Consider the following 23,464-nt stretch of genomic DNA (forward strand, 5'->3'; position numbering starts at 1 on the left):
AGCTGCAAAATTGCTGCTAGAGCTGTCCATGACTTCACTGAGCCGGCAGAGATTGGTGGCGGGCAGAACAGGCAAGTAGTTAGCAACTACTGCCTCTTAGTTCTTAGACCCATAGTAAAAAAATAAAATAAAATAGTACTTGGTAACTACTTTAAAGATTTATTTTGTAGCATTATTCATAATGGTAGTTATTGTAAATGTTACAAGTGAAAATTGACCAGCTAACTAATTATTTTCTAGGTGACGTTTCGGACAAGAATCTACCACTGCAACATTAACAGCCAAGGTGTCATCTGTCTTGATATCTTGAAAGACAACTGGAGCCCAGCACTAACCATTTCTAAAGTTCTCCTCTCCATCTGCTCTCTGCTCACAGACTGCAATCCTGGTAAGATTTATTTTTTTAAATTATACCTGGTAAAGCTACAAGCTTTAAGATTTCTAGATTTATTTAGCTCAGTGGGCCAGTAATGTGGATTATTTGTTTTATTCATGGATCACCTTGTTATGCATCATCATCAGCCATGATAAGCAGCTCTGATACTATGGATATATTTATGTCACCGGGTAACATGGATAATGACAATGCAAACTAAGGTATCTAGCCACTTGGATATAAAACTTTACCAATTTATTAGTACAGCTTAATAGGTTACAGGTGCATTAAAAATATTGCATTAAGGCAAAAACCAATGCGTTATGGAAGTACAACTGTCCTTAGTCATGGATTATGCTCTCTACCATTTTCCTTCTTCTCTGTATATGACTTCTCTTGTTACATTTTACACCATATTCAATCCAAAGACTAATTCTGTATGTGATCCAAGGAGCAATGTGCAGATGGCTCATCACGAACACTGGCCAACAGGTCTTCTGCTTATTCTAAGTATTCACTAGCTTTATTGTAGTCATCGTTTCGTCTTTATCCAGTACCTGTTGATAGACAAAAAGGTCTAAGATGTTAATGCACTATGTCGCAAACATCAACATAAGGCGCTCATATGGACTCTGATTTTATGTAAATCTATACAAATTTTTAATGCTGGGCCCAGTACTATCAAGGGCATCAATAAAATATGCCATAAATGTCCAATAGATGTAGGTCTTGAGAGCAAAGCCCCGATATGCTCTCACTGGCATCAGGGCTGTGGAGTCTGTAAGCCAAACCTCCGACTCCTGAATTTCCATGACTCTGTCTCCATGGCCCCGACTCCCTCATACATGGCTCATGTTTAAGTGATAAATTTACTGTAGCACAGATTCATCTCAGCAAAAAGTCTAGACCCTTAGATCAGGAATAGGACAGACATTCATAGGACATTTCATAACTTTCCCAAATTCTTATGAATAAAATATTCCCCACAAACTGCATTCAACTAGTGTACCCAATTTATTATATATTTTAGGAGTTGGAGTCAGTCCATTTTATACCAATTCCGACTCCACCAAAATGGACCCCGACTCCACAGCCCTGGCTGGCAAGGAGAGGTAACTGCACATGCATGACACTCTCCATTCATCTTTATTAGAGCTCCAAAAATTGCTGAGCAAGAATATTTTATCTAAATGCCCCAAATTAGACAAGTACATTAAGTTGTGAATTTTATAAAGAAACAGATTTCATTTGTGTTGAAAAATTCATCTATTTAGTTATCTTACATGTTATTTTTAAACACATATCTACAGAGGCTGTCTGGCTTAGACGACTGCTCCTCGAGGCTTTATCTTTCTTCCTGCTCCTTTTGCTTCCTGCCTGACAGTGCACTCTCTATCTGTGGGCAGTACACATGTCTTTGATTGACAGTTCAGGGCCACAGCGCTGTGATGTATCCAGTCCTTTTTCTGATGTTGCTGTATAAACTAGCCTTAGCGGCATAGGACACTCCCTGGTTGGTCTGCAGCTCTATAAAACAACTTCAGGGCTTCTGCATGTTCCCTGGACCCAACCTATAGACCGCAATAGAGCTGCAGAGAGATTCCAAGGCTGATAGCTCCCATCCCACCCTACATTTATAACATTGCTTACCAACAGTTTATCATCTAGGAAACTTTTTTTTTTTTTTTTAAATCAACTAGTGTCTTTAAAATATAAAAATTGTGTCAGAAATATCGAACATCGCACTGCTGAATGATAAACGTTCGAGAGATTCAACCTCATTTGGTCCCCACAGGACACCTTTTAGGCACTTCTGAATATTTAGGAACCTTATTCACTAGGTCATATAGTTCCTTCAACCCTAACATCTTTACTCCTCCCCTTTCCCTTCTGTCTATTTGTATGTCTCGTATGTATCCCTCTTAGTTTTTTATTTTGCTATACATATAATAAATATAATACCATAATATGATACATTTATATCACAAAGCTGATTTGCTTTGTTTTCATTGTAATTTGCTCATCTTTATTCCTTTTTTCCAGTCTGTTTCTTGTGGAATATGAAAATCTTTGAATAAAAAATACAATTATTATTAAAAAAAAAATACATATAAAACTTGTATCTTCATGCTCAAGAAACTTGTCCCTTCTGTTAATGTGCTGATCTTTATACAGTTGTACTTTTCCCCCAAAAAATTGGACAAAGATAGTGCTTAAAAATAACAAACTAAACATTACTTACCCATTGAAGCCACCGCAGTGCCGCCTCTGCTGCTTGAGAAGCATTGACAATGTTGACGTTTTGTCTACAGCATTTGACCTTAGCAGCCAACCACTGGCCTAGACAAACAGGACTAGATCTCCGAGGCCAGTGATTGGCTTCAGCAGTCACATGTCGTAGAGCGCTGCAGCCCTGTAAAGAGTAAAACGGCAGGGGGCAACAAAGAGGCAGAGCAAGTGCAACAGGAGCTTCAACAGGCAAGTGGTGATGATTATCTTGTCATTTTCAAGCATTACTAGCTGAGCCCAATTTTTTTTTAATGGAAAATCACTTTAAAATCCCAACATTTCCAAGGGCTATAAATGACATTACCACCATTGCAAAGTTGCTTGGAACATGGCTCTATATCCACAGTGGGAGCAGTAGATCTCCAGTCACGGAGACATTCATTATTACATGCGCTTGTATCCTTTGACAGGTGCCCTTTAAAATTGTGAATTGTGCAGGAAAATGTTACGATAATCCAGACAGATAATCTCATTGTAAGAACAAGGACCTCAGGAACAATAATTAAAATAACAGCACTCTGTAGTGATAGCGCTGCCAGGAGAGCCGGCCATCATCAGGCTATAGGCGCGCAGGCTTGTCTCTGGGATGTGAGCATGTACCTGTATAATTATATTGAACTATGGTAATATGATAAAAGGGTCGTGGGAGATATATTATTATGTTTCTTCTTTTCTCTTCACCCCAGAGGCTGGCTTTTACGTGACTCTCCTAAATTCATTTCATGTTTATTTGCCTCCCGCCCTTGAATTGTAACACAATAGCAATGACATGAGGTTTAGACATCAGATAGGAGCACAGATAAAGTAGGAGCATTGATCCTTTCCAGATTCTGGATCATTGTACTGGGGCGATTACCATATGAATGCTGCCCTTCTTTATCTGATGTAATTGCTTTCTTTCTGAAGCTTTTACATGAGTTTCCAAGTGAAGCCGGGCCTTTTGTTTTTGCTACACAGAGGAGTACTGCTTCCTCTTTAACAAGTGAAAAGACCATTACGTTCTTTTCATCTTGGCAAAGTTTCCTGTTCAGTTGAACAAACAATTGGAGACATTTGAAGAGGAAAAAAACGTCATTATTTCTGATATAGGTTAGATATTCAGTGAAAAAATACTACGATAAGTCAAGTTGCTTTTCTTTTTATGGTTTGTCCGCCACTTCGTCATATTGTCTGGGTAGACCATAAGGACTGTGCTGCTTGTGCGCATGCATGAATATTCTGCTAAACATAAGCCTGGGACCAAAATCCTACATGGACTGTAATGGAAACTGGAAGTATATTTATGCTCTCGGTACAAGCCCTGGAAGATTACTTAGAAATAGGGAGATGCGAGAGATGTCCTCCGGTGAGGTCCCATATTGTTTCCTAAATTAGTCCCTTGGGTGATGCTGGTTAAAGGGAACCTGTCAGGTCCCCCATGCCTTCCAACCCAGCAGCATTCACCTATGTATAATTAAACTCCCTGCCTATCCAGCCCTGTGTAACGTTATTCAGTTAAATAAATGCTTCAAAAAAGCATTTACAATGTCCCTGTTTCCTATGCTAATTAGGGCTTTGACTAGTCAGTGGGGTGTTAGTTGCCCCAGACTAGTCAGCCCTCTTTCCATGTTATCACTCCCCTATGGGCATGATAACATAATTTGCACAAGCCGGTCTCATCACCAGCTCATGCTAATCTGCACACTGCTCGTTCCCGCAGCGTCACTGCGTCTCTGAAGCCAGGTGTACGCATCCCGTCTTCAGAGGCGAGCACTGTGCACGTCTGGAAGCCATCTTCTGAACTTCCGGACTCGTGCAGTGTGCCTCTGAAGCCGGAAAGCGTACACCTGGCTTCAGAGACCCAGTGACGCTGCCGGAATGAACGTGATAACATGGAAAGAGAACTGACTAGTCTGGGGCAACTAACGCCCCATCGACTAGTCAAAGCCCTAATTAGCATAACAGATGGGGGCATTATAAATGCTTTTTTCAAGCATTTAACTGAATTACGTTATACAGGGCTGGCTAGGCAGGGAGTTTAATCATACATAGGTAAATGCTGCTGGATTGGAGGCCATAGGGGGCCTGACAGGTTCCCTTTAAGGAAATATAATCATGTAATCCCCAGCCAATCGGAAACTCTCTTGCAATGCATTGTCCATTTAACTTTTTCATTTTCGTCTCACACCCCATTGAGCACTTGGAGTTTCAAAGCCCAACACTTTTGTCTTCAAGGAGATAAGCTGCTGCCAGAGCTGCTTGACAATGGCTTTCTTCTCTCTCCTTGTCAAAAACACCTGAACGTTCAGCAGAACACTCGTGTATGGAGGAGAGAGCTGTCTGCCAAACAAACATTCGGCCAACAACTATCTTATGTGTATGGCCAGCTTAAAGGGGATGTCCAGGGGTTGAAGTCTGCAGTTGCTCTATGTGACTGCAGACTTGTGAATCCTCACATTACGCATAGTGTGCACTGTCAGGATTCTCCGATACTGGTGGTCATGTGACCACAAGTATGCCGAATAGACTTGCCCAGTCTCACTCAATTCACTTGTATTGAGCAATGCCGCACACATCTAGTCAGCATGTGACTACATGTATGCAAATCGCACACTCGTGGTCACATGCCCACCTGCTTCTGGCATCGGAGAATCCTAACAGCACGCAGTGTGCACGCTGTGAGGATTTGCAAGTCTGCAGTCACATAGAGCAACTGCAGACCTGAACCCCAAGCTTGGACAACCCATTTAAAGAGGATCTGTCATCAAGTTAAAAGTGCTCAGTTTTTGCTTTTATTTTATTCCTGCTGCTCTCTTCAGTATTTTTTTGTTTTGTTTGCTTTGGGGTTATTTTTAAATCCGCCATATGGTCCCAGAGATATGAGCTTTTTTATTTCATTGCTATTGTTTTATGGGGTTTTTTATTTGGGGGTGTGGCTCACATGATTCTATGGGGGCATGTCTTTAGGCTGCTCTGCATTGTTACCCTGTTAGTAATGCTCCCTTAATAAAGACCATTAAAATTACCACTAGATAAAATGGCCCATATCTTTGAAACCTTAAGGCAGATTTCAAAAACAAATGAATAAAATGGAATATTCAGGGAGCAGCAGGAATAAAATAAGAGTAGAAACTGGTCATTTTTAACCTGGAGACAGGTTCTTTTTAAGGAACTCTTGAACTGTTTTATGTTATGATGAATATTCAATAAAGTCCTGGAGCAAGAGCTTGTAAGCCCTTGGAATGGGAAACCACTGTTTCCAGCAGCTCTCTTGGCTTATATAAAGGGGTCTCAAGAATGGATACTGTATATGTGAGTTCTCCAGATTGGACCACCTATAAATGTTTTCCTGCCTGAAGTATTTCTAAGTATTTATCATGTATCGACCAAATAGTGGCTAAATGTGTGATCAGTAAATCCCCATCGGATAGTTGATAAATTCTAGATTAGTGAACTCAGCAGTCAAACCTCTCCAGTGTAGCATATATTACCTACCGCAGACTGGTGATAAATACTTTAGGGTGGAATAGCCCTTTAAGCAGATTTCACATTGGAGGGCCTTGTATAGAACACGCTTAAGGCCCCCATAAGCATACGATTATAGTCAGCTGAACCCGCCAATATCGGTGAGATTGGTCCACAGTCTATTGTGTTTGGGTGCTCCTGACTCTCCTCTACAAATGATGTTGGGAGAGAGATTTATATTCTATTTGTCGTGAAGCTAAGCCGGTGCCAGATGATTTTGGCAGCAGCTTTCTCATAGAGAACACAGGAATGCTCAGTGTAAGGAGGAGTCAGGAGAGGTAGCTGGCAGCTGAACCATTGCTTAATGTGTACGGGAAGGGGGGGAGGTGTGTATCCACTATGAGATTTTCCCGATCTGTGTGTAGATGAATCTTCTCTTTGACAGATCTGTTTTAACAGTTCACAAATATTTGTCACTTTTAACAACTAATAAAAAAGGTGCAGTCACTTTATCTGGATTATTCTTGGCGAGCACAGATCTGTCTACATTATCTTGTGAGACTAGTGTCACACAGCAAGATCTGCTTTGCTTCCAGTGCAAATGATACAAAATTTATCAACGACAAATTACTCCCATTGTGACATTGAATGAGCAGGGAGGAAGGAGTGTATTAAAAATGAATGCTCTACACAGGTGGGATAGGCTAGGAGGGGGGATCAGAACGTGCACCTGCACTCGGAAAAGAGTGTGTCATGTGAATCTGCCCAGACTGTAACGTGTAATGTGTTTGACAAGTGTGTCACTTAGTTTTATTTCATAGGAAGATAACATCTACATGTAAGTGAGATCTTTTAATGGCAGTCACCCCACTTGCATCACTTCTATCAGGGAAACTATAGGATCAGACTGTTTGCACAGGAACTAGATTGTTAAGGTTTCATCTGCTCAAACAACATGTAAGCGCTGCAGCCGATCAGCTCCAGAGATCGGGTTAAATGGTTACATATAACATATCATATCTGCCAGGACTTGTGCACACGACTGATTTTCTCGAACAAGTGCAATCCGTGATTTACGCTTACCGGCTGTACACATGTCCAATTTTGATCCGACTGTCAGATCAAAATCAACAATGCAAGACTAAGGCTATGTTCACACATCATGGTTTATTTTGAATCACAAATCTGCAGCAAAACTTTATCTTCAGGGGCATTTTGTTCCGTATTTTTCTTGCAGTTTTGGTGCTTTTTTGATGCGTTTTTTTCACTGACCTACTGTCTCTTTTTATGCATGTACATAAAGTTCTGTGGAAAAAAAAGAACCCCATTCTATTTTGCCATCAAAAATGCTGAAAAAACGCTGATGCAAATTTTGGTGGGTTTTTCCAGCATTTTTTTCACCACCCACTACTTCCTACGGGTGAAAAAACCCTGAAACTAGTGACCTGCTCTATTTTCCCAAAACCATACAAGGCACAAAATCCTGAACAAAAAAAAAACATGATGTGTGAACAGAAAATTCTGGTTTCTCATAGACTTTGCTGCTACTGCAAAACGCAGCTGAAAATTTGCACAAAAATCTGCAGCAAAAACCACTGAAAAAACCATGATGTGTGAACATAGCCTTAGGGTCCGTGAAAAAAATTGGACTGCAGTCAGATGATATCTGAGTACAGCGCGATTTTCACAGATTTACTTAATAGTGAAGGTGGAGAATTTTTTTTTCTCTCCACATCAGAAAAAAAACTGATGCCATTCTGATCAGAGTCGGATCAAAATAATCAGACCGTTTTTCTCTGATGTGGAGAAATTGGTCATGTGGACCTACCCTCAAAGTGATGAATGGTGTCCAGGAATGATAAAGTAGACCTGACATTATCACAGAGATTTCTTGCAGTGTATCTGTTGAATGACTGCAGAATAAAAAAATCCAATTTATAAGTATTGATATATATAGTATAATATTGCCATTTTACTTGAAAATTTTTGTACCCTGCTAGTTTCTTACCAAGGTCAGAAAATATGCCATAAGGTGTTATGCTTGAATAATTCATTGATTACATAGTGATGTATATTTATTCTCTACAGTATTCTGTCGTTTTCTTCCATTATATCAATCTAATTGTGGCTCAGCAGGGAACATCATGCTACTAAAACTCAGCTATTACTGAAAGTGTGACGCAAATTTTTGTTGCTGTTTTCTTGCTTTCTTGCTTTTTTTTTATGGTGCGTTTTTTCAGCGTATTTTTCACTGTCCCTTTGTCTCTGTTATGCATGTACATAAAGTTCAGTGAAAAAAAAATAATCTCATTCTGGTTTACGCACAAAAAACGCTGAAAACGTTTTTTTCACTACCCATTACTTCCAATGGGTGAAAAAACGCTGTAAGAAGTGACATGCTCGATCTGTCAAAAAACTATGCAAAGCAGAAAATCCTGAAAAAAAAAAAAACATGATGTGCGCATGAGATTTCTGGAATCTCATAGACTTTTCTGGTACTGCAAAACGCAGCTGAAAATTTGAATAAAAAATCGCTGAAAAAACCATGAAATGTGAACATAGCCTTAAAGAGGTTGTCCACTACTTTATCATTGATGACTTATTCTTAGGATAGGTCATCAATATCTGATCGGTCAGGGTCTGGCACCCTCCCTCACCGATAAGCTGTTCTTGGCAGCCGCCGTCTGGAAATGTTGAATTGTGGAGCTGCGCCATCTTCTGACAGTGGTCGCGGCTGGGTACTGCACATCCGCCTCCTATTGTATGCACATTTAGACGGCTTAGGAGGGTAATTCTACAGATGTTCTTTAAGCATTGCGTAATTGATTCCTAAACCAGTCAAATATTTGCCAAGGTCCATGTAAGTGCATTTTATAAATTCCTATTTACTATCACTAACTAGCTGACCATTACTATAAAAAAACACCCTGTGTGAAAACAGATAAAAAGTTTCAGTTTGATTTTCATTTACCTGATAGTATTAACCCATTTTTATGATCCCTTACCCTCCAGTTACCTTTTTCTTTATTTCATTGGAAAACTTTAGAAATTACACAGTAATCACTATATATGAAGCTGTGTGTGTCAGAAGCAAACACGATGGGGTAATTATCAGATAAAATCCCATCAAGTTTAATACAATTATGGAAATATATTTTATAATTAGCATAAGAGGCTTTTACCATGCAATTGCAGGCACTTTCCTAAGACCTGGCAAACACGGAAGAGCCAAACAGAGCTGTTAAATAGTTTTTTAAGTATTTGTTGTAAGTAAATTGTGCCTAAGGGTAAAATACGCATTAACGAGTTGACTTGATTAAATATTAATTTAATTTATGCAATATCTTCTAACCTCACTGCCACTTAGGTAAAGACGTCAACTGACTTGTCCACATGGTTAGAAGCCTTATATTGTCAGGTTGCCAGTCTATTAAAAAGGTTGTCATAATTGTCTATATATGGGAAGAGGGATATTAAAGGGGTTGTCCACTACTAGGACAACACCTTCTTGATCAAAATGTTTGGCCCCGATAAAATAAAAAAGCCTATACTCACCTCCTGTGCTATCGCCTTTCTAGCGGTGTCGGCACTCGCGGTCCCCGAGACTCCTGTGCTGTTGTCGTGACACGTGACCCAGGCGTCCAATCAGTGCTGGCGTCACTGTCCCCGCCTTTGGACAAATTGAACATGAAGAGGAAGTCCAGGCTGCAGCTGATCTCGGACTTCCTCTTCATGTTCAATTCTATAGGAGGCGGGGCCAGTTACGCCAGCACTGATTGGGCGCTTGTTAGAACCCTCCTGTTAGTTTTTTTCCATCTTGTGTTTTGCGGTTACGTGACCATCTGCCTTTATATTCCAGCTCCGCCCTTTTGGCTGTGCTGGACTTCAGTGTTTGACTGTTTCTCTAGCCAGGTGCTTCGTTGGCTTTCTCTGTCAGTTCGCTTGGTCCTTCTGGGACCTCTAGTAACTTTTTGTCAGTTTGTCTTTTTGTGTTCTGCAACAACTTCTCTGTTTAGGAGGTGTCCCATTTTTTGTCCCAGTCCTTAGTTCTTTTAGGGACCCCTTCCCTTATGCTATAGGTCTTCGTTCAGACTAGCCAAGGACAAAGGTAGGTCTGTTCTCTAGGAACAGGCAGCCCACTACATCGTAGGGATTCAGCTTAGTCTTACTGTAGGGAAAGCTTTCCCCTATCTTTCCTTAGTACTTGTTGCAGATCATAACAGTGCTTCCGTCACATGTCACAGCAACAGCACAGGAGTCTCGGGTAGAGTGAGTGCCGACTCTGCGGGAACGGCGTCGGCACGGGAGGCGAGTATAAGCTTTATTATTTTATGGGGGCCAAGTGTGGGGGATGAACAGGGATGTCCAAGTAGTGGACATCTTCTTTAAAGAAACACTGTATTATGCCTAGTGTCTTTAGAGCCAGTGCATGACTTATTTCCATGCTGGTCTTTCAATCTTCCACCGCCTGTTCAGACCCTATACGAGGCATAACACATTGTATATATTTTTCTGAAGTGCGCAATACGAAATGAACATCAGCTGTTCTTACACACATACTCTCTACAGTGCAAAAATGGAGAGCACTTTAAGGAAATGAATGATTAGTAGTGTAGACTTGCATAAAAGTCCCACCTAGTACTATAACCAAGCTATTAGTTTATGCAGATTCCTGGATGATTCGTGCCACTACCTCATGCAGGTGCACGGTATAGGCAGCAGTGTGATGTACTAGCAATAAAGCATGAAAGGCCTCCATACACATTAGACTTAGGCTATGTTCACACATGTTGTGTTTGTCAGCGTTTTTTGCTGCAGATGTTTATGCATATTTTCAGCTCCATTTTGTAGTACCAGCAACGTCTATAAGAAACCAGAATTCTCTGTTCACACATCTTTTTTTTGTTGTTGCATATTTTGTGTCTTAGTTGGGTTTTTGGAAAATAGAGCATGTCACTTCTTTCAGCGTTTTTTTCAAACATAGAAAGTAAGTAATGGGTGGTGGAAAAAAACGCTGAAAAAAACGCACCAAAATTTGCATCAGCGTTTTTGATGGCAAAATAGAATGGGGTTCTTTTTTTTCACAGAAGTTTATTTAAATGCATAAATAGAGAGAGAAGGACAGTGAAAAAAATGCACAAAAAACGCAGCTGATTTCCTGCTCGAGATCAGTTTTGCTGCAGATTTGTGACGTAAAAAAAAACAACATGTGTGAACATAGCCTAACACCTATTCGCTGGGATTGGCCTACAGTGTAATGTGTATGGACGCCTCCCGATTCTTCACTGACAGATGATGTTGGGATAGAGATGGATTCGGCAGATCACATTTTGGACTACTGATCCTTTTATTCTCTGGGAGATAAGCTTCTGCCAGAGTAATTTGGCAGTTACTCTCTCATAGAGAACACAGAGGCGGTTGGCCATGCAGTCCTGTGTATTGGGGGCTTGGGATAGATAGCTGTTGGCTGAATGATCCGTCTAACATTTGTTCGGCAGACAGGTACAGTATTTGTTGTGTATGGGGAGTTTAACAAACATATTGGTTTCATAACCATTTTCCAGGAGCAGACACAGCCAGTAGAGATCCTCTGTGCAGGATCACTGTATAGGCCCTCCTTCTAAAGCAGCTTGACTTATAGTACCCCTTTATGTTTAAAGGCCTCCGTACACAGTCTAATGTTAGCTGAACTCTCTGATGTTGGTGTGCTTGGCCGACAATCTAATGCAGTGTTCCCAAACTCCAGTCCTGAAGAACCACCAACAGATCATGTTTTCAGGATTTCCTTAGTATTCCACAGGTGATATATGTTCACCTGCACAGGCAATAATTCCATTACCTGTGCAATACTAAGGAAATCCTGAAAATATGACCTGTAGGTGGTTCTTCAGGACTGGAGTTGGGAAACACTGATCTAATGTATATGGGGGCCTCTCGACTCTCCCCAACAGATGATGTCAGGAGAGATAAGGAAGTTTTTGGTAAGATATGCCTCGGTCAGGAGAGTCTGGCAGAGACTCTCACGTAAAGGACACAGCATCGCTCGACCAAGGGAGCCGTCCTGTGTATGGAGGAGAGAGAGATAGCTGCCGTCTGAATGATCATTTATCCATTGTGAATGGGGCCCTTTTGAATCTGGAAGTATTTGTGAACCATTAAATTTAGTAACCAAGTCCTTCACGTGGAATCTGATTCCTAGTAAGAAGCTGTTTTTAGAATGACAGTGAAACCCCATACTACTGAACCCCTGTGCAGTTTTTTCATAGGTTGCATCTTTGGCATGTCCAAATATGTTGGCACTATACAGTCATGGCTAAAAGTGTTGGTGCCTTTAAAATTGTTCCAGAAAATGAAGTATTTCTTCCAGAAAATGATTGCACTTACACATGTTTTATTTTACACGTTTATTTCCTGTGTGTGTATTAGAACAACACAAAAAAAACAGAGACAAAAAGGCAAATTGGACATAATTTCATACAAAACCCCAAAAATGGGCCGGACAAAGTTGTTGCCACCGTCAACTTAATATTTGGTTGCATACTCTTTGGAATAAATAACTGCAGTCAATCACTTCCTATAACCATCAACAAGCTTCTTGCACCTCTAGACTGGAATTTTGGACCACTCTTCTTGTACAAACTGCTCCAGGTCTCTCATATGTGGAGACGCCTTCTCCCAACAGCAACTTTAAGATATCTCCACAGGTGGTCAATGGGATTTAGATCCTGACTCATTGCTGGCCACTTCACAACTCTCCAGCAATTTCTTTCCATCCATTTCTGGGTGTTTCTTGAAGTATGTTTGGGGTCATTGTCCTGCTGGAAGACCCATGACCTAGGATGCAAACCCAGCTTTCTGACACTACATACAGCTTTTCTGACACTACATTGCAATCCAAAATCCATTGGTAATCTTCAGATTTCATGATGCCTTGCACACAGTCAAGACACACAGTGCCAGAGGCAGCAAAGCAACCCCAAAACTTCTTTAAACCTCCACCATATTGAATTGTAGGCACTGTGTTTTTTCCTTTCTAGGACTCATTCTGTTTTCGGTTAAAAAGTAGAATGATGTGCTTTACCGTGTCACATCTGTCCACAAGACGCTTTCCCAGAAGGATTTTAGCTTACTTACATACATTTTGGCAGACTGCAGTCTACCTCTTTTATGTCTCTGTGTACGCAGTGAGGTCCTCCTGGGTCTCCTGCCATAGTGTTTCATTTCATTGAAATGTTGATGGATAGTTCTCACTGACACTGATGCACCCTGAACCTGCAGGACAGCTTGAATTTTTTTGAACTTGATTGGGGCTGCTTATGTACTATCCTGCATTGCAACCTTTCATCAATTTTTCTCTGCTGTCCACGTCCAGTGAGATTAGCTACAGTGCCATGAGTTATAAACTTCTTGAATATGTTGCTTACCGTGGACAAAGGAACATCAAGCTCTCTGGAGATAGACTTGTAACCTTGAGATTGTTGATATTTTTCAACAATTTTGGTTCTCCATCAGACAGTTTTCTTCTCCTCTTTCTGTTCTCCATGTATAGTGTGGCACACACAGACCCACAATGCAAAGATTGAGTCAACTTCTCCTCTTTTTATCTGGTTTCAGGTGTGATTTTCATATTATTCACACCTGTTACTTGTCACAGGTGAGTTTGAACGAGCATCACGTGCTTGAAGCAAAGTTGTTTACCCACAATTTTGGAAAGGTGCCAACATTGTGTCCAGCCCACTTTTGGGGTTTTGTGTAAAATGATGTCCAATTTGCCTTTTTTTCAGGGTTTTTTTTTCTGATGTTCCAATACACACAAAGGAAATAAATATGTGTATAACAAAACGTGTAGTTGCAATAATTTTCTGGGAGAAATACCGTACTTCATTTTCTGGAACAATTTCAAGGGTGCCAACACTTTCAGCCATGACTGTATAATAAAATGTTACAATATAAGATTATTTTATTTTACTCAGTTATATAGCGCCATTGTTTACACAGCGCTTTACAGACATCATCATCACTGTCCCCATTGGAGTCACAATCTAGATTCCCTATTAGCATGTCTTTAGTGTGCGGGAGGAAACAGGAGAATCCAGAGGAAACCCACAGAAACACGGGGAGAACATACAAACTCCTTGCAGATGTTTGTCCTTGGTGGGATTTGACCCCAGAACACCAAGATGTAAAGCTTTTGTAATGTCTACTAGAAATAAAGCAACATATTATACAGGTCCATTGTATATTAAATTGTCTGTGTTTATTATGTTTCTGCTAGTACAGGAATGAGATAAAATACAATCATAATTCATTTAATATGCTCGTTACCTTGGAAAAATTATCACAGCATGGAATACTGTAACAGGAACTGTTTAATGCCTTGTATTCAGATGTCTGCTATGATATAAAAGATGTCTTTTTAAAGCTTTGTGGTTAGCTACTTTGGTCTGACTCCAGTACAAGACTGCAATCAAGGAAGGCCACTAATTTTTACTAATGTTAATTAAAAAAAAAGCTGCATTTTTTTAGGCGGATTGCGTGTGATTTGTCTACAGCACGTGTTAATATAATTTTATTCACAAAAAATGTCGCAAAAACGGCGCACAATTATGCCGTGTTTTTCGCACTTTTCATTGCTTCCAAAAAACACAGATTTTTTCAAAAACGCTGCAGTGCTCAGATTCAGTTAGGAAAGAAAAAACTGAGTGTGCATGAGATTTCTGAAATCTTATAGCTTTAATTGGATTGTAAAACGCAGCTGCTTTTCTGGGGGGGAAAAAAAAAAACCTACCAGAACGCCACGTGTGAACACAGCCTTATGGAGTCTGTGAACTTAAATTATATAAGAGGCGCTTAGAAAAAGACAGAAAAAAGTTCCAAGCTCCCAGTCCCTTATGGATTTTCAGTTAACCCATTCTGCAGCCTGCAATATATCGTGCATCACAGAGGCTATAGAAGGCAAAAGGTGCAAAATTTTTAATGAAACTTAATTGCAAAAATTATTTTTTTAGTCCCAATTTCATGCATTTAAGATAGAAAATAAATAATTGCCCCCAAAGGTGGACAACCCTTTTAGCCAGAAAATTCCAAACTCAGGTGTAGTTATTATTATAGGGTCCTTCGTAATAACTGCTAGACCTAATGTTTGAGAAGTCAATTCCCTTGTTTGGGGCTGCACAGTCGGCAATTCAAGGCCTTTGTCGGAAACTTTGCCTCATTTGTCTTGTATGACATTATTATAATATGCGGCGGGTCTTGTGCTGGTAAGATATATGGAAACCTTGAACAACGCTCATTAACTGCTCAGTTACACATTTTAATGATGGCTCAGGAAACCGAGGTGATTAAAAAAAGAAGGAATTGCAAATATACTGTATCATTTCAGTTGTGCTATCCTCCTGTTTACAGGCTGCATGTGATATCGCCAGCTAAGCGGCTGCCTTAATACATGTAAATATTTTATAACTGCCGCTCAGCGATAAAACAGATGTAAAATGATGACAGTATTGATCTGAAGATTGATGGCTTTGACCTGACCTACCAGTGATTAATCCCTGGCCACTCAGGGATGCCCTGCAGGGCAACATAAAAGCAGCTAATATGTGGCTTATGCCTGTGAAAAGTTGGTTTCCTTGCACTATACACTTATTAATGATTTAGATGTCCTTTCCAGTCATTTGTTTTATAGCAGATGCCGGCTTGCCACTTTTTCTACTTCATTGAAAATATTTGGTGGGATTTGTAATTAATGAATTAATACCCCGGTGTATTCTTTTTATTATAATTAAACAGGTAAAATTCAGGATGTTATGTTATGGAGCTGATAGATGTTAATTTGCAGTAAACTGTATATGTTATACTATAAAAAAAAGGTGTGTGTGGGGGATGTAAACACTAATTGCAACCAAGCACAAAGCTGGATCTTTCTTTGAATCCCTCAGAGACTCATTGTTTTGGTTGCCACTTATCAGTAGGTCATAGAACATGGTGGTGTGAAAACATGAAAAACTTGTTGTGATGGTGTGACATCTGATCATTTTTTATCTACATCTAAAGCATTGGCTATTTAGCGCATTTTTAAGCAGGGCTGTGGAGTCGGTAAGCGAAACCTTCCGACTCCTCAATTTCCCGGACTCGTGACTCAGACTCCACAGCCCTGCCTCACTACTGAGCGTGTACATAAAGTGCAGCACAGATTCATCTCAACTAAAAGCCGAGATCCTTAGATCAGGAACAGAACTGACATTTATAGGACATTTCATAACTGAGTCTGTCAATTTTGTACCGACTCCACCAAAATGGACACCAACTCCACAGCTCTGTTTTTAAGTGTGGACATCAATGTACAAAGCACCGAGACATCATTCTCTAATTTTATGTTAAAAGTACTAGTTATTGTTCAATTGTACTGTCACAAATCCTCCATTCAGTGTGTCTTGGTCGCAGTGAGTGACAGCTTTGCTGCCCTATGGAATCAGGGGTGTTCTGAGCTGTTGACATTTTGATAGACAGCTCAGCCGTCAAATCTGAAAATGGGTGTTGCTGAGCTTTTTTCAGGTGTTCCCTGTTCTTAGTGATTGCCCAGCTTTTTAGCTAAGCTGTCAGTCTCAGACCTCTGCCAGTTGTGGCTTTCAGCTTCATGGAGTGTTTTCTCTGTGCTCTGAACTCAGACATTCTGATCTTTTGTTGCCGGACCTTGGATTTGCCTTTTGACAACCCGCTTGCATTACCCCGCTTGCCTTGACGCACTCTAATCTTGGAATTCTGACCCCGGACTGTGACTTGACTACGCCTTTGTCTCTTCCCTCTGTTTATGACTTTCCCTCCTGGCTCTTGACCTTGGACTCCTTGACTTCCCTGACTTACGGCTTGTCCGTGAGAAGTGACTCGGCATCAAATACGCACAAATAATTACTTCATGTAAATCCCCATTTAGGCTACTGACTACCATCATGTAATATATTACACCTTATTTATTAAAACAATCTAAAAGTAAAAATGTCTAAGTTTCCCATATTAAAGAAGTACTCCCATCTATGTATTTTTTTAATAATAGTGTGTATATCTTCATGTAGGTAAAGTGCCACAAAATAGTCGTGCTCGTAATAGAAAGTTTAGATCCCACCCATATCTGATGTAGTCATACTGTAATCCATGGAGCATCATTGGTATCGACAGCAGGAGACAAAGAATATTGGTATTATCTAACATCCCTATCGTACCCCGTGTAGTAACTCCCACCCTTACAAGGGCACTACTCAAGTGTTATACTGAACCTTATAATAAACACCCCCCAAAAAATCCCTGGGGTGTTCATTACAAGGTTTAGTATAACAATTGGGTAGTGCCATTGTAAGGGTGGGAGCTACTACACGGGGTACGACAGGGATGTTAGATAATACCAATATTCTTTGTCTCCTGCTGTCGATACCAATGATGCTCCATGGATCACAGTATGACTACATCAGTAATCTTTTTATTAGGAGTACGATTATTTGTGGCACTTTACCTATATCTTTGAATGTGTGACCTATGCTAATGACCTATGTAATTATGGATTTTTATCTCCCCATTATTCTATGCAGCTTTTTAATCTGTGTGTATTTGGGCTAACCCCCTAATTTTTAATACATTTAATTAAGTTATATTTTATCTAATTCTCTCCGTATTGTATTCTATATGTCTCTTATGTGTAGTAGTGATATGTGTCTTTTGTTTGCCTTGCAGCTGATCCTCTCGTTGGAAGTATCGCCACTCAGTACATGACCAACAGAGCCGAGCATGACCGAATGGCCAGACAGTGGACCAAGAGATACGCTACATAGGATTTATTACAGTGGACCTGAGCAAGCACATTCACTAAGTGCATCAATAGCTCTTTTATTTGTTTTCTTTTTAATTTTTCTTATTTTTTTTTTTTTACATTTTGTGACAAGATACTGTATGTCCTTTTTATTCAGACTTTGTTAACTTGAATTCCCCCCAAAATATGCGGGGATTTTAGTTACTGTGTAAGAATTGTTGAACATGTGATAGTATAGAGCTTTGTTTGAAAGCCTTGTATCAATATTTGTGTTTTTTTAGGAACAATGGGGAACTATAATTTAAATTTCAGTTACCTCCTCTCTATATTTACTTATTGTTAGATTTGATTTTTTTTTTTTTTATATTTTTTCTTTTGTATTAAGTCTTTCATGGTGGGTGCATGCTCCAGGGAAGAGTGTTTTATAAATAACATTTAAAGAATGAATCACTGTGCAAAAAATATGCTGTGTTTACCCACTAAGGACTTTCTAAATGAACAAAAAAGGGGTATTTTGGGCTATTTAAAATTGCTTGTAAATTACTTTAGCAGTAGGTGAAGCGGTTAATGTACACTTGTTTTATGAAACACTCAATAAAAACACTGCAAAATACGCATATTTCCTGGAAGAGCAGCATTGAACACAACTTATAGATACAGAAAACTTGGATGCCTGCAAGCAGAGGTCTTAAGTAGAAACTTATGGAAAGAAAGTTATTTTTTTGTGTGTAATGTGCATTAGTGTTATGCAACCCAATGAAAATAAAAGTGCCAGATGTATGTTTCATGAAAGGTCATCTTGGAACGTTCCTAAAAATTAATTTGCGATCATATTGAAAAGATTTTTTTATAACTCAAAAGACAAAGTTAGCTTGTACAGATGTCAATAAAGTGTTCTCTATGGCAGATATTGGCCCACCAGATCCACTTCTCAAGGCAAAATATCAAGGAGCAGATTTATAAGACATTATTAACTCTTTGTGCTGTAAAGTAAGTCTCTTACCAAACGTACATTGTGTGCGACGTTGCTTTCTGTGGCATTCATATTTGCTAATCACACATGTGACCTTTGACCGTAGCCTGATGAAACCAGAAGGGAACGCCTAAAAAGGTGGAGACCCGGACACAGCTACCTTGTGGTCAATATCGAGCCGTCAAGCAAGTCATTGTGGTTTTGTGATAGATTGTTAACTAATTGCTATTGATATCACCGTCATTTTTAAAGTTATAAGCTGTCGTAAGCGATCTAGTGACAATTTTTTATTAGGCAATTGTGGAGGCTTGCATGGGAATGCACATTTCAGTCATGCCATGTATTTGCAATAAAGAAGCCACTTGTCATGGGGTACATGTGGCTTGATGACTGTGGGTGCAAGTAAATATTAGATAAAGCTCCTTATGTGCATAGGCTGAAAAAGAATACATTCTATTAACAAGACAGTACTGACCTCCATCTACAAAATGCTATGTATTGCAGGAAGGACTATAGAACCTGCTGGTGATATTCACCTGAATAACCACGTTTCTTTATTTCTATTAAAAGAAATCAGTGGAGCATGCCACATTTTGCTTCTTACAGATTTCCTTTGAATTCGACAAGAAAAGCTCCGTTTTGTCCCGCAGGGGTAGGCACAAGTAGAAAGCAGTATGTGGTCTCTGTGCTGCAGAGAGGCATTCACTGATTGACCATCACTATGTCCAGTCACAGACGTTATCCAGCTTAAATGCGCCTGCTGATTATCTAGGTTCTGCAGCAAATCACGTGCACCGCTGATTTAGTCTACAGGAGAAACCGGCAGCAGGCTACAGTGTAAGTGTAGATTGCAGATAGCCACTTAAGAGTGTATTTTGTATAGGTGATAGGTGTAGAGCTGAAAAAGGGGGAGGATGGAAATGCTAAGATATAAAGGAGCTGAAGACTGAAAAGAAATTTAGGGACTGATTCATCAAGACCTGCGCTCATGCCAGTCTTGATGAAGGGGCGTTCTGGAGTCAGACACTCCTGATACATGAAGTGGTGCATATTTCTTCATGAGTCCGGAGCAGGTGATGACGAGTGGCGTGTGCTTCCATGTACCATTCCAAAAATCTCACTCCAGTCAAATACTGGAGTGAGATTTATGGCATAGGGAACACTACAGCTCGTCATGAATTAGACAAGCTGTGGCGTCTCCCCTCAGCTCCCCCCATGTTATTAGCGCTAGGAGAAATTAGTAACTGCAAGTTGAGCCTAAGTTTTGCAACTTTTTAAAACTGGTACTTCTGGTTCCCCTGGTGAAGAAGTGAGTACACTTCCAAACACTTTGAGAGTAAAGCTGCATGATTTCCTCCACTATCTCGAGTGTTGTCTGACATCTCTATCTGGTGAGACGCCAGCAGCACAGTTTATCCGCTTCGCCACATCTCTTCAAACGTAAAATAATAAGATTATTCTTAAACACATTTCATAAGCAAATCAGATGATTTCCCTCAGTATTATAGGTTTTACTTTGACTTTAGCAGAGTGAACTCAAAATCTGGTGAGATTTTCCTCTTTGGGAGGTACCAGCTGTGAGTGAGGAGTCTGGTTCAGTTTTTCTCATAAATTAAAAAAAGCAAAGTAAAAACCTAGTACATTTATTCATGAATGCAATCCAGTAGGCAATATACAGCAACACTCAAATAGTGTGAACATTTTTCTCACCTCCCACCAGGAGTTTGGACTTCACTCCACACTTAATACTGTTATATATCAGACTTGTAATAAGATGTCCCTGTGTATAAAGCTGTCCAGCTAATATAGGAGGATATTGCTGCATCTAAAGATTTAATCTGAAAAAGTAAGACATAAGCAGTCTTAATTAACCCTGAGGTATTCTCTCCAGAAGATAATGTTGCATTTCTACCTCCATTTTGTCTCATGTAATTACCGCAAGAAAAACAATTTTCAGGGCAGAAACTTAAGATCTTCGTCTTCCAAGGGTTCAAAGGCCGAGTTTTTTAACTGAAGGTAAAACCCAAGAAGGAACAGCCAACTTGACAAGAGTCTAAAAAAATCTCACCAATAAGTTGCTGGAGAATTTCATATAATTTGCCTTGCTGAATTAAATGCAGAAAAGGGAACTTTTAGAGTTAAAGGGGTATTCCCATCTCCAAGATCCTATCCCAATATGTAGTAGGTGTGATATTAATAATATTAGCAAATATCTCCAATTATAAATGTAGTATAGTATTTTTGATTGGCTATGTCTCTTTCCTCATGTGCAGGCATTTTCAGGAACTTAGGTATCCATGGTTACGTCCACTGATAAAGTGACAGTTAGTTAGCTAGTTGCTAGTGGTCGTAACCGTGGATACCTAAGGTCCTGCGATGCCTGCACATGAGGAAACAGACATAGTGAATCAAAAATACTATACTGCATTTCTAATTGAAGGTATTTACTAATATTATTATCATTACACTTACAACATATTGGGATAGGATCTTGGAGATGGGAATACCCCTTTAAGACATATGGATGGAGAAGAACACCAGAAAGAGAATGGCCTCAATACTTATGGCTACAGTCTCTAGTCATAGATGACCTTAAAAATGACACCAACAACTTGATTACATCTTTTGCCAGACTTTTTTTTTCTTCAGATGTTTCCAATTAGATTCCAGGCGTAAAGGTGGAATATTATTGGATTCAGATTAAATTAGCCTTTTAATGCAAGAGAAAACCAGGCTCTGCAGAGCCAGAATTGAAGAATGGCAGTGGCTGCAGTCTGGAAAGCAATCTTTTCTTTTGAAGAGATTGGATCTGTGGAGCCACCCTGATTGATCCCACCTAATTTGATGAGAAATAGAAATGCCTCTGTATTGACCGATAGATGTATTACATTTATGCAGATTATGGTTCTAAATAAGACTGACATGTCCTCTGGCCCAAAGATCCCATCCAAGAAGAATGGCATAAGACCTAGGATACTTATTGCTACTCGGATACTTATGTGCTAAGGACAAAATATTTCAGACATCTCTGAGGATCTTGTGAGTTCTCTCTTCTGAGAGTTAGGATGATAGTGTTACGGGTCCGGGTGGTGGAACCTCTGTGCTTCGGTGTAAGGAGGGACTAGAGGGGTGTGACTAAGTGCCTACTCGAACTGACCAAGGTCACATGGCGGCTTAGTCGACTCCATGAACCAGGGAGGGACCGGGCAGGTGGACCAGGTGCCACTCTGGAACCGACCTTGTGTGAGAGCAGGTGACTCCCACGGGTCAGATGGCAGGAACTGACCGGTAAAGCGGATGAGCACGGCAGGAAGGCTGACGGGTGGACCGGGTGAATAAGCCGGCTGGTTCGGCAGATAGCCCGATGGGTGCTCCGGGTAGGCAAGCAGGCGGGCATGACTGTAGACAGACTGGAGGACAGAACTGTTAGGCTGGCGGACTGGACTGACAGACTGACAGGCAGTGGGACCTGAGGGCTGGAGCAAGTGTTAGCACACAGAACAACAACCTTGCACAGGCACCTCCATTTTGGAGGAGGTGCCTTATATAGGGGAAGTCCTCCGGCCATTGGCCGGGGACTCTATAGGACGGCGCGCGTGGCCCTTTTAAGAGGGAGGGAGCGCGCACCCTAAGCACAGTCCCCGGGAAGCTGCGCGCGGTGCACGCCACAGCTGCAGGGGAGCGGGAAGACGCCGTACCTGGACCGCGCCGGTGAGGGGAACGGCGTCTCTGCCCGGCAGGAGGCAGAGACGCCGATGCTACAGTACCCCCCCTTTACGCCCCCTCTTCTTTAGGCCCGTAAGAAATTTTTTAAGAAGATGAGGGGCATGAATGTTCTCCCTGGGTTCCCAAGACCTCTCCTCAGGGCCAAACCCCTTCCAATCCACAAGAAAGAAAGTCTTTCCTCTTACCCTCTTGGTAGCCAAAATGTTTTCTACCTCAAAGACGTACTCAGCAGAGACTGAAGCTGGAGCGGTACCTGGATCGTCAGAGAAAGAATTAAGGACAACAGGTTTGAGGAGGGATACATGAAAGGAGTTGGGAATCCGTAAGGTGACCGGGAGTTTCAGCTTGTAAGCCACGGGATTGATTTGGTTCAGAACCTCGAACGGACCGATGAACCGCGGACCCAACTTATAGGAAGGTATCTTGAGACTAACATATTTGGAAGAAAGCCAGACCTTGTCTCCCGGACGGAATTGAGGCGGATCCAGACGTCTCTTATCAGCATGTCTCTTCATCCGCTCGGAGGAATGAAGTGTAGATCTAGTGTCTTTCCAAATAGCTGAAAATTCGCTGACCAGAGACTCCGCGCAGGATTGTCCACTGAAGAGTAGATGGGAAACGGAATCCGGGGGTGTTGACCGTAGACCACAAAGAACGGGGATTTATAAGAAGATTCGCTCTCATGGTTGTCATAGGAGAACTTGACCCAGGGCAGGAGCTCAACCCAATCGTTATGGTGAGCATTGACAAAGTGCCGAAGAAAGCTGGTAAGGACCTGGTTGATACGTTCCACTTGACCATTGGATTGAGGATGATAAGCAGAGGAGAAATCCAAGGAGACATCAAGCAGCTTACA

At 40.7% G+C, this 23,464-nt stretch overlaps 1 protein-coding gene across 1 annotated transcript in view; it reads left to right on the forward strand.

Annotated features, from left to right (window-relative positions):
- Window positions 1–18,701, forward strand: part of LOC141265198 (ubiquitin-conjugating enzyme E2 E2) — a 262,831-nt gene extending 244,130 nt beyond the window's left edge. Inside the window, exons 5-6 of the mRNA XM_073677971.1 lie at window positions 241–388; window positions 17,834–18,701. Of these exons, the coding sequence (XP_073534072.1) occupies window positions 241–388; window positions 17,834–17,931 (246 nt within the window). The 3' untranslated portion in view covers window positions 17,932–18,701. The remainder of the gene's footprint in view (window positions 1–240; window positions 389–17,833) is intronic.
- Window positions 18,702–23,464: the final 4,763 nt, after the last annotated feature.

The sequence above is a fragment of the Phyllobates terribilis genome, unplaced genomic scaffold (assembly GCF_046119375.1).
Source record: "Phyllobates terribilis strain yellow unplaced genomic scaffold, ASM4611937v1 Scaffold_4__5_contigs__length_816908805, whole genome shotgun sequence".
Taxonomy (NCBI): domain Eukaryota; kingdom Metazoa; phylum Chordata; class Amphibia; order Anura; family Dendrobatidae; genus Phyllobates; species Phyllobates terribilis.